Source organism: Cetorhinus maximus, chromosome 20, assembly GCF_964194155.1.
Source record: "Cetorhinus maximus chromosome 20, sCetMax3.hap1.1, whole genome shotgun sequence".
In the NCBI taxonomy this organism is placed as follows: domain Eukaryota; kingdom Metazoa; phylum Chordata; class Chondrichthyes; order Lamniformes; family Cetorhinidae; genus Cetorhinus; species Cetorhinus maximus.
Genome location: NC_135898.1, coordinates 49,231,526 through 49,245,563, shown reverse-complemented (window position 1 = coordinate 49,245,563; position 14,038 = coordinate 49,231,526). Strand labels below are relative to the sequence as shown.

Here is a 14,038-nt window from a genome sequence, read left to right as displayed (position 1 = left end):
TTAATACTTCAAAAAGTTCACTGCATTTTATTTTTGTAGTCAATAAAAAAATCTACATGAACTAAGGATTTGATATGGCTTCTATCTCTAAATAATAAAAACAAAGTTATCCAGAAAGTATCTTTAATAGTGTAAAGAATAACAAAAGTTAATTTACAAAAGCTGGCATTATGTTTTTATGAAACATTAAAAGAAGACCAAGTGCACAAAATTTAAGTAATTTAAACCTTTTGTTGCAAATTTCATTTTCAAAAGTGCAAAGGCAATACTGGTATAGAGCATTTAAATAGATTCTGTGGGCACTTAAAACATTTAAATAATTTTAATGGTATGTGTCAAATTTTCAAAACAAGCAGCTTTACCCAGTTAAGAGTACTCCTCAGGGTTGGAGGTTTGTATTGTTTTATTGCAGCCAGGTAATTAACCCTGAATGACTAAAGTAGCTTTACCTTCAGCTTAAAAACTTTGATATCAACACAGCTTTCGATGAGTGATTCTGGACAAAAACAAGAAATGGCTACCTGCTGTACAGCTACACTTTATGTACCTTAAGATGCTCACAGGTCTAAGTGACAGTAATTTGCAACCATAGACTACGTCCATTAAATGTCTAGCATTAAATAATCTGTTTTGAATAACTATCATAAATGTGACAGTCAACTGAATATAAAGGTAAATTAGTACTTTTGGATTACGATGCATTGAAGACTACAATCAGCTGTTAGAGGCTATTCAGAAATGTGGCAGTTATAGTTCAATTTAAAATGCACAAGAAACCTTAGTATAGTTTGGCATAAAATGCACAACTTTTATTCTGAACAACTACCAAAGAATGTCTTTACAAAAATGTATTTAACTTAGCATCAAATTTGCGAGAACTATCATTCTTCGGACCAGCTGCTTTTTAAATGACAGAGAACTTGACATTTTTATTTTAAGACTATATGAACAATTCACCACTGGAGGCTGGTTCTATAAAATCTCAAGTACCATTTCAAAAAGATGAAACATCTCAGGCTGGAGTTATACTGCACTCTCAACCAAATCCAGTACAAGATGGGGGCGGTTGGGAGGGGTTACACCCTCTGGCTTTCTGTTGTTTTAAGTTATGGTGCCATTTTGAATCAACATTCACCCACTTCTCCTAAATGCAAATGCGCCAGTAAAACCACAGCCTCAGGTGACATAACTAATGTTTCAACAAACATAAACATAATCAGTTTGTTCTGAAAAAAAGATGCCCAGTGTATTTCTGTTATACATTTGCCCCCTAAACAGGATGAAATGCAGAGAAAATGAGAATGGAAAACATTGCATTTTCTAATGTATTGCAATATTAGGTAAATCATATTTTGTGGAAGTACAGGTGTAAAATGAGCTCCAGAAAGAGAGCCCAGTGTTCTGGAAGTACTGGAAGATTCAAATACATCAGGTAATCAAGTAACAGGCAAGAATAAAGTGACCAGTTTTGGCATCACAGAGCATAACTACATCTTGTTCAAACGTATTCAACTAAAGCATATGAATGCCTGCTGCATTATAATAGAAAACGCACCACTAAATTTACTGTGTGAACTCCTCCCCAATAAATATGTCAGACCCTTCCCCAAAGTACATAAACATAACAGATAATCAAGTAATAAGCAAGTATAAAGTGATCAGTTTTGGCATCGCAGAGTATACTGACATTTTGCTTCAATATATTCAAGTGTATTAATGGCTTCCACAATATAAATACAAAACACAACACTATACTGTGGAAACTCCCCAAATAAATGTTGGATCCTTCCCAAAGGTATGCAAACAGTACTGTAACAATTTAAATGATAACTGTAATTACAGCAAAGCTATATTCACTTTAGATTGCTATTTCATTCTATTGTTGCTACATCCTATCTGTAAAGATAATACAAAAATAAATATGCAAGGTTAACAGGCAAGAGTCATTCAGAAAGAGAGGGCACCCCCCAATGGTCAATCTACCAGTGAAGTCACTATATGTGCGCTAATCTGCACAATTTGTTTAAAACAAATTGACATTTTAATTTAAGTTCATACTTGAATGTTAGCCATATTGCTAAGAGAGAGACTTAAGATATATTGATTCTACTTTGCTTGGCAACAATTACTCAATACTCACTGTGGAAAGTTTTACACTATCTCAGTTCTGTAAACTTCTTTACTAATTTGTGGACTATAAAGGTCTTCAGAGTTGCCATCGCATTTTGCAACAGGTACTAACTATATTTTGTCAATTACAAAATGTTAATTAGGTCAATTGTTTTTTGATAGCTTTCCAGCTTTTCTAGATGGTTCGTATGGTACTCTAAGAATGCTGGGAGTTTCCTCCATTACTCGCACTAGAAGGTTATCAATGTAGTCCTCAAGCTCCCGGATTTGACCATCCTTTCTCTTAACAAGTTCTTTGTGCTTCACAAGTTCATAGATCAGTTCATCATATGATAAGTTACGATATCCAGTGGCAAGGAGACCAGGATCCTGGAATCAGAAACTGAAGTTAGATCGTATACATTTGTAACCTCCTTGTATTAGACTATTTTTAAACCCACAAAGAACTTAATACTGGGTACCACTTAAAGCTTACATGAAGTCACTGTTTTTCCCTGCAACAAACCCTGCGATCATTGCTAATCGATGATGCCACACTATTGGATATTCCTGCAAAGACAGGCACTGGCTTATCAAAGATGGCAGCACCATAATGGACCTCTTACTGCAGCTATTTCAAAACCAGCTCTGCACTAAATTGAATTTGTCAGGAAACATGCAAGCTGATAGATGGACTTAGAACTTCAACTTAGCTAAAATATAAGCATAATTTAAACCTCATCCCACTTGCTTGGTTTGCTTGTGGGGCTCCTAGTTACATATTCACTGAAGATGGGATCATGTAGATTGTTTCCAATAACAATTAATCTCATATTCAGAACATCGAAAATATTCAACCCAGCCCAGGTTAGGATCTCAATTGCTATAATTAGCAAATATTTGAAATACATAAAGCTTGAGTTAACACACTAAAGGACTATTTGAGGCAGGGGGAAAGGAAAAAAGTATGATTTTAAAAAGAAAAAAAGGATTTGCTCATTTAAATATAATTCATTTTTCCAACATAATTTTGGAAACAAACTTTAGTGCTGTAATGTTGTGAGATTTAATTACAAAATTGAATACACAGATTAGGATTTTTACCCAACCTTTGAAACCAATTGCTTGGGGCAATTATTTTGTAGGGATGGAGGAACGATCCCATTACCCCAGTTGCCTTTCCAGCCTTAGGAGTGATTTTACCTTTTTGGGGCAGGTTCCTGCAGAAGTAGTGGCTTTCAAAAAAAATGGAAACGTTTTTAAATTTTTTTTACTTGTAGTTCCTTCTGGGGTGAATGTTTGAAAGAAAAAGATGATCAATTCAAGACTGTTACAAGAGAACACAGGGTGATCCTGGGCTCCTTGAAATCTAGTGTGCACATTGAAGGATATATTTTACAGATTCGCATTTAAATTGCAACATGCCTCCCATATGGATATTACTTGAGCCACTGGATTAAGGGTTGCACCAGTACATGTGACTAGCTATGTTTGGTCTCAGTCCACCCTAGTTTCACAAAAAGAATCATTAGGTACGTGGCCAGGAAATCTATGCCATTATATCTGAAAATAAGCACATTAATTTTTTGTATGTACAAGATAAAAGAAATAACCCAATGATTGAAAACTGAAATGTTTTTGCAAAATAATCAGCTTTGCAAAATAACATTTTAATAGGCATGAATGATTGCGAATGATCCTAAATTTTGTTTTAGCTAGAAATATGACACCTTTTGTGAAATATGCCTCCTGATTTCTTGGTAGGGTGATCTAGTTCTCCAGTTTTGTAATCAATATCCAAAAATAAATTCGTTTGAAACTTCCTATTAACTGCATTAGTAACAAACCACTGTTTTAGAAATACCAATGTTTTATGCATTCAGTGTTTGATTCTTCCTGCCTGTATTACATTTTCATACAGGAGGGGAATAAAAATTAGCTTAATGCTCAAAAGGTGAATGATGTTAATAGTAGGGAGTAGACATTTTAATTTTTGTATGGCATTCCAGCATCAAGTATTCCTAGATCAGGAAGTTAATGGGTCAGATACAGGGGAAAAAAAGTTTGCTCTACCTTGCCCAATGTGCTTTAATCATCATTTCAGAAGAACAGCCCTAATTACACCAGTGTGACTATTTCCTTGTCATGCAGCCAGATGGATGCTGTTGATCAAAATTTTTAATTCACTTGAGAAAGAAAACTTTCACATTATTTTTGGACTGTATTAGAGCTATTGTGTCAAGAGCTGGAGGACATTGGCCTACACCACTTGTGCACCGATTTGGGCAACATTAGTTAACCAGTAAAAAAAAAGTTACATTGGGCACCCATTACATTGTTATTGAATAATCACTCATAACCTTAACCTTTCCACATAAAGAAAATAGGTAATTAAACAATGTGAAAATAAAACAGATTTTTAGTTTGCATGGGAGTGTGCCAAGTTCAACTGGAGGCATGCATTTAATTAAATTTATGAGTACTCTAAACAGATTATCTTTTTTCAAAAAAAGAGTTTGATGTTCCTCTAACCGAATCTATTTATATTGATCATCTACCATCAGCTGCCATAACCTAGGATCTCCTAGCGCTAGTAGATCAATTTAAAACTGCTGCATTTTTTATCACCTGTCATTGGTTTAACTCTGGTCACTAAATGCATTGGACTGGCAGCAAAATAATCTGCAAAGCTCTCTAAATGCCTCCTTGGGATGCTGTGAAAGAAGGGGCATTAACTAGGTTGTTTTGTGTGTCATGACTATCTCTCCTCCTTATAAACCAATCTCTTTGACCAAGCTTTAAGGTCACCTGCCCAATATCTCCTTATATGAGTCGTATCAAATTTTGTTTTGCTCGTGAGGCACCTGAGGGTGTCTTACTATGTTAAAGATGCTATATAAATTCAAGTTGCTGTAGTTGTTACACAATGTTCTTTAGAACACTTAAAAAAAAAATTGGTTCAAGGAGCTACCCAGCAACACAACTTCGATAATCATTTTCTCCAAAGACTCATCTGTTCGGTGATAGCACTGCAAGGTGAAGATCAAGGGCTACGTTTTTCCACCCTCCCTCACAATTTTGACATACCTCCAAGAGGAGATGGAGGGAAATTATGACTTCTACTCACCATAGAGATGCACCTGACCACAGCCAACTTTCTGGTCCTGTTGTACTGGCAACAGGAACGCAGGCTTTTATCAGCGTTCCCACTAATAAATAGTTTAAAAAAAAATATTTCAGGCCTCAGATGCCTGTGCAAAGCAATGCTAACTGAGCCTACGTACAGACGCTGACACACAGATTTCTCGGCCCAAAGAGCTGGAAAAGGTTACGGAGAGAGGTAGAATTTGAGCACAAGGGTGAGATTTTTAAATGTGAGGCGTAGCTGTAGCTGAAGGCAAAAGTAAGTCAGTGAGCACAGGGGTGATAGGTAAGTGGACTTGGTGCAAGTTAGGACATGGGCAGCAGAGTTTTAGATGAGCTAAGTTTTACAGGGTGTGGAAGACAGAAGGTCAGCCAAGATGGCACTGGAATAATCAAATCTAAAGGTAACAAAAATCTTTGAGGGTTTCAGCAGCCAATGGGGTGAACCAGTCATGAAGACAGGCAATATTACAGAAGTGGAAATAAGTAGTCTCGTTGATGAAAAGGACATGGGTTTGGAAGCTCCATTCAGGGTGAAATAGGACATCGGGGTAGCGAATGGTCTGAGCTAGCATCAGAAAGTTGTCAGAGGGGAATGGAGTTTGTGCCAGCGACAGAAGGCTTTCGTCTTTTAATATCTAATTGGAGGAAACTTCTGCTCATCCAATATTGGATATCAGGCAAGCTGCATGACAAATCAAAGGCAGTGGAAGGGTCGAGAGGGGATGGTGAGGAACATCTGGATGTCATCAGTGCAAATGTGGAATCCACTATTAAACATGTATAACAAATAGAAATTAGCGTAAATGGTCACGGCCAGCAAACTCACGCCATATTCCTTCTTTAAATACTGCTTCAAGCATAAAAATTAATGTTTGAAGACATCAAACTCTCTCTCATGCGCATTTAAGAAAATGCAATTATGGAAATTTTTAATGCAAATTGCACAGATGTCAAAAAGATGCACTTAAGGATACAGAAAGTATTTTGTATATCTTTGACAATAAATAAAGATGAGCATAAAGCACCTAAAACCTTTGGTGCAAACTTCCAGTCCATTCAGATCTGGTATAAATTCATGTGAGCTATAATTTTGCTTGAAGTGGGAAATTATGTTAATGAGCAGCAAAGAGTTTTGGCAGAAGTTTTGTGAACTGGCATATGAGATCAAGGAAATTCAGGTGCATAGCTTAAAAAAAAAAGTACCTAAGTCACTCCCTCAATTGTGTGTGTCAAAAATTGGCATTGGGCCATTCATACAGCATTGTTTACACACATTTCCAAGAATTTCATGTTTCTAGTGGAGCCAGCTATCATGTTTTCTGATTGTAGGCAGGCCGTGCTCAGTCTACGTGTACACAGCCTGTAATATTCTTTTCTATTGTTGCTCATAGGGGCCTGTTTTATCCTTAAGGAAAGGTCCAACAGGCAGACAATAAACTCAATCTTCAAACTACATATAAAAGACTTGAACACAACTGTCTGTTATTGCTGGAGCTGTGTTATCCGAAATATAATGTACAGTTAAAGGATTCCATAGCATGAATTGCCAGGGTTTATTACCCCCTCTACTCAAAGTGGCTCTGTAATACAAATAGAAGACAAATTAAGTAGTGGGTATAAGTTTCTGAAATGAATTTATGTTCTCAAATGTTACACATTGATCTATTTCAGCTCTTAATAGACAAAATATTGCCCTTTAGAACAATACATCTATAAATGGCTTGCCTATAAAATACTAGATCATGTTAATGTACTTTGCCTTTTCCAGAGACATCACATGTATATCTGACAACATTTGGACTAAAGTGGAGCTTGGAAAATATATGATGAAATTGGCACTTATCCTTTTAGATAAACTATAATGGAATTCATTATATAGGCACTCAAATATCAGAAAAGTGACAGACTCCTTCAGATAGTTTTTAAAAATGCAATAGTTTAACTCCTAGATTTAGCAGCCACTTATCAACTCTCCCACCTGAAAAGTCATTAGCAGAAACTGATTCAGGCATGGAATCATCCATAAACTTTCAAAACAGACAAAACATTTTCTGCAAGATGCTGTTCCCATCTAGCTGACTCTGCAGAAAAAGGTTACTCGCACCTACAGCTGAATTAAATTAATGTGAAATAATGATATTTCTAACACTGAAGCATTTTACTGCCAAATGTGAAAACGTATTTCATTAGATAGATTAGATTTCAATAGATCAGTAGATTTTGCAGATGGCTAATTTTTAAAGAATTTTAAAAATTCAAATGCATACACAGCAATTGTTACAATAAAAAAATCCAATGTATTAATTTCTGAATCAAAAATTTGGGGCTTGATTTTTAGGCCCTACTGGGCCATTTTCTGGGAGGGGGGATGGGGGTTCAGTTGAACCACCTGCACACATGCAGTGGATGGCCAATCCAGGTAATTAATGGCCACTTAAGGCCAATTAAAGGAGGCCGAACGGAAAACCCCAAGCAGTCTCCAGGTTCCCGCAGACAGCGGGGGGGTGGTTTAATTGCCTAGAGGTGACTACTGGGTGGCAGACTGGGGTGGGTCAGTATTCCAGGAAAGCCTAAGGGCCCTCCTGGCTTGCTAGACACTGCAGCAGCCGCAGGTACCCCCTCCCCTGATGCAGTGGTCGCCTGGCTGAAAATCCCATATTTGTAGTTTAAATTTTAAAAAATTGCAGAGAAGAATCTCCATTTTAAAGCACTCTCTCCCTTGATCCTCTCCGGCTTCTTTCAGGCTGGAAGGCCTTTAGTTTGGTTCCCTTTTGAGAGCCTGCCTGCCATCCTTAATTGGACGATGAGCCCACCCTCTGGCCTTTAATTGGCTGCCCTGGGGAAAAATCACAACAAGTGACTGTTCCCCACACAGTGCAGGCTTCTGAACCACATTTCAGACTGATGACAGCTGGGAAAATCTTACCCTTGGTTCTAACAATAATTAGACTTATTGATTAATGTGCAAAATCTTTTTCTCTTAAATTTAAATCAATTTGGCTGGATACATTGTCAGGCAAGAACGCTTATAAGATTAAACATGTCAAAGCAACACAGGCTGGTATCCAAAGCAGTTTGAGGAGTCAGATAAGTTGGAAGATCTGGCAAGCCATGATCCTCTCAATGTTGTTCTAATGAGGAACTTGGCTCTGGGAATATCAATACAGTTACTTTCACATTTACTGATCTACTCCCCTCATTTACTTTTCAGTGGTTAATTAGGCATTAAGGAGTTCACACTGCCTTCTAAACTGGCTGCCACTCCTGTTTAAACACTGCAATTTGGAGACAGGTACTGGCACTAGAACAGAGATGGCGGCAGATCTAATCATTATGCACATACCCAGCATAAAGCCTCTTCAGTACCCAATGATGGAGAACAGAAGACAAATTATCCTGAAACTCTTGTATGGAGACCACATAAATTATGCACCAATTGAAACCAATGTAGATTCTTAATGAAAGAGCAAATGATGTGAAGCCAACTTGGCACCCTACTAAGTACAGACAATCTTCCAGTATCCCCTTGCCTCCAAAATAATGTCTTCATTAAAAATGAATATCAAAAGACACTACACTCAAACATCCTTAACCAAACAGAGAAACCTTTTTACATAGAATAATTAAAAAGAACAATTTAAAAAAGTATTTCATATGCTATAGGCCCTCAAATGAATTTGAAATAAGGCACAGTAAATCTGGAAGCCAGTATTCAGAATTTTACAGTAATTATCTATGTAGAAATCTCAGTCACTGGATTGCATTGTATAACTGTATTAGTAATTAGGTAATTTGAAATCCTGAAAATACATTGGAGATTATCATAGTGACAGATCTTTTGCTAGGTTTTTAAAACAGTTCATTAAAAAAATCTATTTAGAAAAGCAGTATTTTTAAAACTTTGAATTGATTCTCTCCTTCCATCTGTACCATACCCTATCAAGATGCTTCCATTTCCAAAAGCTCTTTAACATCTATGTTCATTTCTATAAACTCTCTAGCTCAGCACCATTCAAAACTTCTCATTATTTGGCACCAGTTTTCCCCCTGGGTTCTAGGAAAAATGTATGTAAAAATGAATCTCTATTGAATGTTCCCAGGAACTCTATTCATTTACCACCACTAAAATCATGGCACAAAATGGTGCAATACAAATAACTTTCGTTGCAGTGTTAAAATATACAGTGATACTGCACATTTGGATTTGGTTCAGTGGACTACAGCAGTGTGAATGGCAAAACATCTCTACAATACAACTTTTCCACTAAACAGAAATAATACTCTATACAATATACCAAATAGCATATAATATGAGAAAACTATATTGGTTACGAAACATGCATAAGGAAAAACTCAGCAAAATTTCCCTATACCTACTGATATTAAAGTAATTTTATTAACCACACTATAAAAAATAAGATACCATTTTGTTGACACTTTGATAGTCAATTAGGAAACTTGTCCAAATGAATGCCATCTGTGGCGAAAACGTACCGGCTGATGTGTCAACATGTTAAACTTTGATAGAATTCAATAGTACCAAAGTTCCTGATTAAAGTTTAACTAGGCTGCCAAGAAATGTTATGCTTGGACCAAGACTTCCATATAAAACAGGAGCAAGTGAGAATGGTACATTGGAATTCCATGTCTGGTTATAAATTGCACTTTGATCAGCTATGGATAAATCCAGGCTGAGTTATAAGGTTTCAAAAAAAAAAATTGAACACACTAAAGCCTTTTATGTTTGGCAGGAATTTGCAAACTCCAAATATGCCAAGTACAGGTTAATTTCCCAAACGTCAAGGATCACAACAAAACTGTGACCTTATATTAACTCTACTTTACATGGGTTATAGAAAATGTGTTTATTCATAATGAAATATATAAACACAAAATATCCATTCAATGGACGGCATTGGTGCTCTGCCTGAAGGCAGGTCCTTGGCTCACTGTCTGATGATGTTTCATCCTGAGCCATTTTCTTGGCAGTTCTTGTGGTTTGCTATTGCCTTGCATTCTCAGGGGCAAGTTGAGAAGACAGGTCCCAAGTCTACCTCAGCTGGAATGGGAATCAAATCTGTGCTATTGGCATCTTTCTGAACTGCACACTAGCCATTTGAGCTAGCCAGCCCCCTAACCATTCCATATTCACCATTATATGATTTTGGATTAACACCTGTGCACTCTACATTAGTCCTCATCACACAAATGCACTGCTTGCTGAATAGAAGTTTTAATGTTTGTTAAACTTAAACTAGAAGACATAGATCTTAGATGGTATTTACTATATATTGAAGTTTGGAATATAGAGATTTACTCGCTTCCTTTCATTCCACCATTGGCACAGAAGCTTCACCCGAGTCGGCCCCGTTTCTCGAAATCTCACTAATAAAACTACTTCACTGCTCGAACTCTGGACAGCTTTTTTTTTAGACTGGGTTATGGTCACCTGTCTAAACTGTTCTCTCCATTGTTGAACATTCATTCCTTTACCTTTATTCTATTTGTGAAATATTTTAGGACATATTTTTGCATTAAAAGACATTATATCATTACCAACAATGTGAATTTATGTGTTGTTTAATGAAAGTTTATTTTGGGATTTTTTTTTGTATTCAACTGTCACCACATTATTGCATTACTTAGTTTGTTGTGTTACTTCCTATTTATCCAATTCAGGAATTATGAATTTAGTGGGTTTGGTCCATGTCTTATTCCCAAAGGTATACAACTTGGTTTGTATAGTGCCTTAACATAGAAAAACATCTCAAGCAGCTTCGTGGAGGTGGAGCAAAAAATTATGGTGGAGCGATAACCAAAAGCTTGGTCAAACAAGTGGATTTTAAGGATAGTTTTATAGGAGGAGAAGATCAGAGGAGGTTAAGAAGTGAATTTCAGATCGTGGAGTCTAGAAGACCAAAGGCATGGCCGCCAATGATGGCGTAATGGCAGGGGAGGATGAACAAAGGTCAAGAGTTAGACAATTGGAGAGTTCTATGGGGGAATGGTTGCAGGATTGGAGGTTACAAAAGGATTGGAAGGGGCAAGGTCATTTAGGAGTTTAAATGTATGGATGACAATTTTAAGCTGGAGGTGTATAGGGACCAAGAACCAAATTAAGTCAGCAAAGGTAAGGAAGCAGAGTTTTGGATGATCTTATAGAGGTTGAAGGATGGGATTGGAGCCAGAAAAACACTTAGAACAGTAGAGTATGGAGATGACAGGGCACTGATGTAGGTTTCAGTGGCAGATGGTGTGAGGCAGGCTTAGATGATGGCTTCAGACATCCAAAATTTTAAACTGGAAAACATTTGTGGCTAATCCAAAACTGGACATTGGATAAGCAGCTGACCACACCAAAGATACCTTGTTGAGTGAGGGCAAAGTAGGGAGGGAATCTACTCAGAAATGGTCCACGCTATATTGGACATAGGTTTTTAGTGCATGTTAATTGTAAATTTAAATTACAATTAGTAATGCATTCTGGGCTAGTTAAATGTTAAAAAAAAAATCAAGATTACTTAAATCTGGTAAGTATTGTTGGACAAAATTGGTGAGAAAAATAAGCAGCACTTTTTTTAAAAAAAGGGTGAACTTTTTAGATTCCATTCTCCTCCCTAAATTCAACCCTCTCTAACATGCCCTAATTCTGATGGAAGGGAAGAGCTGTCATGTTGTTTCATGGTCACTTAACAACAGATACTTATTACGGTGAGGCAAACCTTTCATCCTTTTCCTCTCTCTAAAGAATGCTTCACTTTACTAGTCACACCAACTCGCAGGCAGCTGAGAAATTTTGAAAGAACTCATTCTAGCTGCAGCTGCTGGGTTCAGTGACAGGCTACTCTAGCACTCAAAACATTTCAACGACTTTATTGGGAAGGCATAAGCCAAAGCCTGCTTAAATATAACCTGCATTTTATTCAAAAGAAGGGAAATTAAGTGAATGGCCAACACCCATAAAAGCAGATATAAAAATTGGAAATAGTGACAGGATAAATCAAAAAGTTGTAGCTTGAACATAACAAATTCATAAATTGTAAGAGGGAATCACTTATCAGATTCCTAATACAAAGTAGGTTCTTGATTAAAAAGTTATTTAAATTCAATCCAAAAATTAAATTATAATATTTTTGTAAAGCTGAAAATTTTACTGAAGGACTAAGAAGTTTAAGTCTTATTAAAACAGTATAGAAGTGAGAGTGTCGTGGAAGGGTAGTTTTACACTTACTCTAGTTTTGTCTTCATAGTATTCAAAGTGATGTTGCTTGAATGTGTTACTTGAATGTTGGTCATTCGCTAGACGTTTGTGTCTGAGAGTGGATTCTGTCACCTTCATATCTTCAGAATTTATGGGCTTCGTTAAACTGGAATAAGAAACAGAAACATTCTAGTTCAGCAGTGCCTATACCATAGTTCATTTAAATGAAGTTTAGTGACATCCAGAGCAGTTCAATTCACTCTTTGTATTAGAATTTTGCTACAAGAATTTCACTGATGTGTCGTGTTTCAAACTTCAATGCACAGCCCCACTATTCCTCTTTTTAATTTGAAGATGTCCATTCTTAGGAAGCTGCTCAGTTGGTGGTGTTACAGGCCGACCCAAGTAAGGCTGCAGTTCTCGTTGAAAACCAATGCAAGTTAATAGAAACAGACTTTGACAAATGGCAAGTAACAGCTAGCCTCCCCCAATTGCTGCACAACGCTACATTTGCTTACCAAAAAGACAGGCAGTCTAGCTGCACCTAGATCAAAGCTAATTACATTTTTAACGAGAGTCTATAAAGGTGCAAAAGAATAATCCTGCATGGTTTACTTTTCTATTTTCCATCACTCCCCCTTCCTTGCATGCCATTCACAAATGGGGAAGTGGCAAATTTGTACTCATCCAGATTCAGCAACTTGAATAAGCTAAAATAAAAAAAAAATCCATCACATACAAATCATTACTCTCATTTAACCTATATCCTGGGGTACTTCTCAAATATTTCCAGGACAGAACAATTAGATCTGTCCCTCTTTCAACAACTGCCACACATATCCTCTATGGTGAAATTCACCACAATGCCATTATATACACTTTCAAAATTATTTTCATCCCTTCGCAGTGTCATACATTCAAACATATTGGGCCAGTTCATCATTTTATGATGAAATTTCTATTTGAATACACTAATTTAATGGTCTTCAGTGTAGGGGAAATTAACCTGTTGCTCAAAGTTTAATCAACACACATAAGGACACACGAAATAGGAACAAGAGTTGGCCATTCGGCCCCTCATGCCTGCTCCGCCATTCAATAAGATCATGGCTGATCTTCTCGTGTTTCGATTTCCACATTCCCATCTAACCCCAATAACCTTTGATTTCCCTTGCCTAACAAGAGTCTATCTACCTCTGCCTTAAAAATATTCAATGACCCCCACCTCCACCACCTTCTGAGGCAGAGAATTCCAAAGTCGCACAACATTCTGACAGAAAATTTTCTCCTCATTAGGGCAGCCCCTAATTTTAAAACAGTGCCCCCTAGTTCTGGACTTACCCACAAGAGGAAACATCCTTTCGAGGTCTACCTTGTCAAGGACGTTCAGGATCTTGTATCAAATCACCCCTCACTCTTCTTCACTCCAGTGGAAACAAGCCCAGTCTGTCCAACCTTTCCTTAAGACAACCCACTCATTCCAGATATCAATTTAGTAAACCTCCTTTGAACCACCTCCAATGCATTTACACCCCAACTTAAATAGAGAGGAGCTTCCATTCATATTCCAATAATAATTCA

The 14,038-nt window shown here is 37.0% G+C and overlaps 1 protein-coding gene across 3 annotated transcripts in view; it reads right to left on the bottom strand.

The window, feature by feature from the left end:
- Positions 1 to 782: 782 nt before the first annotated feature.
- rab11fip2 (RAB11 family interacting protein 2 (class I)) overlaps positions 783 to 14,038 on the bottom strand; it is a 75,203-nt gene continuing 61,947 nt past the window's right edge. For 2 of the 3 annotated variants that reach the window (XM_078566029.1, XM_078566030.1), the window contains 2 exons: positions 12,488 to 12,623; positions 783 to 2,499 (listed from right to left, as the gene is read on the bottom strand). In XM_078566029.1, coding sequence (XP_078422155.1) covers positions 2,275 to 2,499; positions 12,488 to 12,623 — 361 coding nt within the window. In that variant the 3' untranslated portion in view covers positions 783 to 2,274. Of the gene's footprint in view, positions 2,500 to 12,487; positions 12,624 to 14,038 lie in introns of those variants that run through there. The other variant, XM_078566031.1, reaches the window with a different exon arrangement.